This window comes from Sinocyclocheilus anshuiensis, unplaced genomic scaffold (genome assembly GCF_001515605.1).
Source record: "Sinocyclocheilus anshuiensis isolate Anshui unplaced genomic scaffold, SAMN03320099.WGS_v1.1 scaffold1614, whole genome shotgun sequence".
Classification (NCBI taxonomy): domain Eukaryota; kingdom Metazoa; phylum Chordata; class Actinopteri; order Cypriniformes; family Cyprinidae; genus Sinocyclocheilus; species Sinocyclocheilus anshuiensis.
The window spans coordinates 382,297-387,387 of record NW_015547777.1 but is presented as its reverse complement, the minus strand read 5'-3'; the positions used below and the strand labels follow the sequence as shown (position 1 = coordinate 387,387).

The 5,091-nt window shown below is 47.8% G+C and overlaps 1 protein-coding gene across 2 annotated transcripts in view; it reads right to left on the bottom strand.

Annotated features, from left to right (window-relative positions):
* LOC107704597 (uncharacterized) overlaps positions 1 to 5,091 on the bottom strand; it is a 20,213-nt gene that overhangs the window by 12,557 nt on the left and 2,565 nt on the right. Inside the window, exons 3-9 of one of the 2 annotated variants that reach the window (XM_016507572.1) lie at positions 4,759 to 4,797; positions 4,561 to 4,683; positions 4,364 to 4,478; positions 4,131 to 4,264; positions 3,896 to 4,032; positions 3,080 to 3,230; positions 2,410 to 2,522 (exon numbers count right to left, since the gene is read on the bottom strand). In XM_016507572.1, coding sequence (XP_016363058.1) covers positions 2,431 to 2,522; positions 3,080 to 3,230; positions 3,896 to 4,032; positions 4,131 to 4,264; positions 4,364 to 4,478; positions 4,561 to 4,683; positions 4,759 to 4,797 — 791 coding nt within the window. In that variant the 3' untranslated portion in view covers positions 2,410 to 2,430. Of the gene's footprint in view, positions 1 to 2,405; positions 2,523 to 3,079; positions 3,231 to 3,895; positions 4,033 to 4,130; positions 4,265 to 4,363; positions 4,479 to 4,560; positions 4,684 to 4,758; positions 4,798 to 5,091 lie in introns of those variants that run through there. The other variant, XM_016507571.1, reaches the window with a different exon arrangement.

Genomic DNA, 5,091 nt, shown 5'->3' with positions numbered 1-5,091 from the left:
TTCCGATCTACACACACTCTCACACACACGCACACTCTCACACACTCGCTTACACACTCGCGCACTCACACTCTCGCACACACTCGCACACGCACACTCTCTCACACACGCACACACTCACACACACACGTGCGCGCACACGCACACTCACGCGCTCAAACACACTCACACACTCACACACGCGCGCACACACACACACCCTCACACACTCGCGCACTCACACACGCGCGCACACAAACACTCACGCGCGCACACACACACACCCTCACACACTCGCGCACTCACACACGCGCGCACACAAACACTCACGCGCGCACACACACACACCCTCACACACTCGCGCACTCACACACGCGCGCACACAAACACTCACGCGCGCACACACACACACCCTCACACACTCGCGCACTCACACACGCGCGCACACAAACACTCACGCGCGCACACACACACACCCTCACACACTCGCGCACTCACACACGCGCGCACACAAACACTCACGCGCGCACACACACACACCCTCACACACTCGCGCACTCACACACGCGCGCACACAAACACTCACGCGCGCACACACACACACCCTCACACACTCGCGCACTCACACACGCGCGCACACAAACACTCACGCGCGCACACACACACACCCTCACACACTCGCGCACTCACACACGCGCGCACACAAACACTCACGCGCGCACACACACACACCCTCACACACTCGCGCACTCACACACGCGCGCACACAAACACTCACGCGCGCACACACACACACCCTCACACACTCGCGCACTCACACACGCGCGCACACAAACACTCACGCGCGCACACACACACACCCTCACACACTCGCGCACTCACACACGCGCGCACACAAACACTCACGCGCGCACACACACACACCCTCACACACTCGCGCACTCACACACGCGCGCACACAAACACTCACGCGCGCACACACACACACCCTCACACACTCGCGCACTCACACACGCGCGCACACAAACACTCACGCGCGCACACACACACACCCTCACACACTCGCGCACTCACACACGCGCGCACACAAACACTCACGCGCGCACACACACACACCCTCACACACTCGCGCACTCACACACGCGCGCACACAAACACTCACGCGCGCACACACACACACCCTCACACACTCGCGCACTCACACACGCGCGCACACAAACACTCACGCGCGCACACACACACACCCTCACACACTCGCGCACTCACACACGCGCGCACACAAACACTCACGCGCGCACACACACACACCCTCACACACTCGCGCACTCACACACGCGCGCACACAAACACTCACGCGCGCACACACACACACCCTCACACACTCGCGCACTCACACACGCGCGCACACAAACACTCACGCGCGCACACACACACACCCTCACACACTCGCGCACTCACACACGCGCGCACACAAACACTCACGCGCGCACACACACACACCCTCACACACTCGCGCACTCACACACGCGCGCACACAAACACTCACGCGCGCACACACACACACCCTCACACACTCGCGCACTCACACACGCGCGCACACAAACACTCACGCGCGCACACACACACACCCTCACACACTCGCGCACTCACACACGCGCGCACACAAACACTCACGCGCGCACACACACACACCCTCACACACTCGCGCACTCACACACGCGCGCACACAAACACTCACGCGCGCACACACACACACCCTCACACACTCGCGCACTCACACACGCGCGCACACAAACACTCACGCGCGCACACACACACACCCTCACACACTCGCGCACTCACACACGCGCGCACACAAACACTCACGCGCGCACACACACACACCCTCACACACTCGCGCACTCACACACGCGCGCACACAAACACTCACGCGCGCACACACACACACCCTCACACACTCGCGCACTCACACACGCGCGCACACAAACACTCACGCGCGCACACACACACACCCTCACACACTCGCGCACTCACACACGCGCGCACACAAACACTCACGCGCGCACACACACACACCCTCACACACTCGCGCACTCACACACGCGCGCACACAAACACTCACGCGCGCACACACACACACCCTCACACACTCGCGCACTCACACACGCGCGCACACAAACACTCACGCGCGCACACACACACACCCTCACACACTCGCGCACTCACACACGCGCGCACACAAACACTCACGCGCGCACACACACACACGCTCGCGCTCACACACACACACTCGCACACACACTCGCGCACTCACACACGCGCGCACACACTCACTCACACTCACAAACACACACGCGCACACACTCACGCGCTCACACACACACACACAAACGCAAACACTCACCCGTGCACACACACTCACACACACACACACACACACACACACGTGTGCTATATTACCTTCCAGAGAAGCACCAGCTGCCGAATCCTGGAGTTTTCATCTGAATCCACATAATAACTGAGAGAGAGAGCAACAGTCGGCACTGCAAACACACATGAAAGACGACTTTCAGACACACTGATACAGAACATGACAGCAGAAATACAGCGCCAGCCAAATACAGTGTTGGGGAAAGTTACTTTTAAAAGTAATGCATTACAATATTGCGTTACTCCATAAAGGATATTTGTGTTGTTTAACATTTAATTATTGCAGGTTTGCGTCATATTCTGAGTTAAATTATTTTTATTCATCTTGAGGAATACTGAATCTGTGGAGGTTTTTGTGAGTGAGATGAATTAATGCATATTCATATTTATTTTAGAACTACAGTAACATCTTCTGATTTCTCTCAACATGAGGACAGGAGAGCTGTCAATCAATAAATTGGGAAAAAAAGTAACTTGCGTTACTTATTTGAAAAAGTAACTCAGATATTCTCTTGTAAATTAAAAAGTAATGCGTTACTTTACTCGTTACTTGAAAAAAGTAATCTGATTACGTAACTCACGTTACTTGTAATGCGTTACTCCCAACACTGGCCAAACATATTAGCAGACTGTGTGAAAACCATATTAAAGTCCTGTTGTCGTCACTCACAGCTCTCTGATGTCTTCACTCGAGTCTCGTCGCTCCAGTCGCTCCATCGGCCGAATCCGTGAGAGCAGGAGACTCTCAGATGATACTCACTGAAGGCCTGTAAACCCTCGATCACGAACTGAGACTCGACCGAGGACGGCAAATCTGCAGTCTGAGATACAAACACACGGCTCTTTACTTTAATAAGCATCTTTTTAAGCGTCAACAATCAATCAGATTGTGTCATACTTTAGAATTCTAATAATTAATTGGATAAAACTGGTCTAAGTATATAATGATAATAATTTAAATGTAATTTAATTTAATCATCTATGAATGTCTGACAATCATCTATAGCAATTCTGACATTAAAATAAGTAAAATAAAATATACAAATTTTGCATTAGTAGTATTTTTTATCTTAATTATCTATGAGTTCTGACAGGTAGATATTTCTCCACAAAAATAAATAAATATAAAAATAAAATGAAAATTAATGAATTAATAAAAAAAAAAAATAATTTTCAAGCATGTTCTGTCATTTCTGACCTTGGTTCATGACTCTGTTGAGACATATAATAATAATAATAATTTACATGTAATTTTATTTAATCATCTATGAATGTCTGACAATCATCTATAACAATACTAACATTAAAATAAGTTAAATAAAATATAAAAATTTTGAATTAGTAGTATTTTTTTAATCTTAATTATCTATGAGTTCTGACAGGTAGATATTTCTCCACAAAAAAAATATATATATAAAAGAATAAAATGAAAATTAATTAATAAAAAAAAATAAATAAATTTCAAGCATGTTCTGTCATTTCTGACCTCGGCCCATGACTCTGTGTTGAGACGTTTGTAACGGATTTTGCATTTAGTGACTGGTATTTTCCCGCTGGTCCATGTGACGTTGATTGACGAATCAGTGACGTTAACAGACGAGATCAGCGGCCGAGGAGCCTGGACTACAACATTCACACAATCATTCTGGAGTTTGTCACATTTATCACCACCATTCTATGCTAAAATCAAATCAATATGAAAGCCATAACTGTCCTCTTACTTATATCCCGAATGACCAGCAGATAGACGTCAGAGAACTGCTCTTTCTGGCTGAAGACACTCTTTGACTTGATGGTTAAATTGAAAGTTGAATATATTTTTAAAATAGAGGGACAGTGGTGGAAGTCCTCAGCTCTGTGAAACAAAAACTACATTAACAGGTGGATTCATAGAGGCGTTTATTCATTATTATTATCAGCAGCAGTACTGATGACACTCGTCAGACACGTTTACTGGCTGAAAATTAAGCTGCTGATGGTTTGTGATCTGATGTGGTTTGTCTGAGCCCATCTGCAGGTCAACGACTCCTCTTGCATCAGATAGTGGCATGATGTGTTCAGGAAGTTCTCTTGAGGGCAAAAACAACAATTAAAACCAAATCAACAGCAAATATGCTGGTAAACCCAGTCTGAACGGTTTCAGGCTCGTACCAGATGTTCTGGGAACTCGAGGAGCTCCGTCTGATGCTGTATAGAGACAGTCCGCGATAGACGTCACACACAGCTTCTTCTGCTTCCCACAATCCTTCAGCTCTTCCTGAGTCACCGTCAGCTCTGGAAAACGGTCTCATTAACTCATTAACTCACACTCTTCGTATATTACCATACTCCTGTGTGTCAGAATTTTACCTTGAATGCTGAAAGTGCGCTTTACGTTTCCCAAAGCACCTGTAAATCAAACAAAATCAGTAGATTCAAAGCTGAGAAGCATTTATGAAGAGATTTAAATGTACACTGAATAAAATTTGGTGTACAAAAATTCTCAGCTAGTAAATTTCACAAGTAATTACAAAGAAACAGCAAGCAACACACTGAATTAAAAATGAAATTCTGAAGTATAAAGACTGATATAGTATTTTCTGGGGAAGCCTGTTTTCGCCACAGGATAAAGAAATAAAAATAGGTCATTGTGAACTTTCTATTTCGTTATTCTGACGTTTATTTCGCAATTCTGCGTTTCCC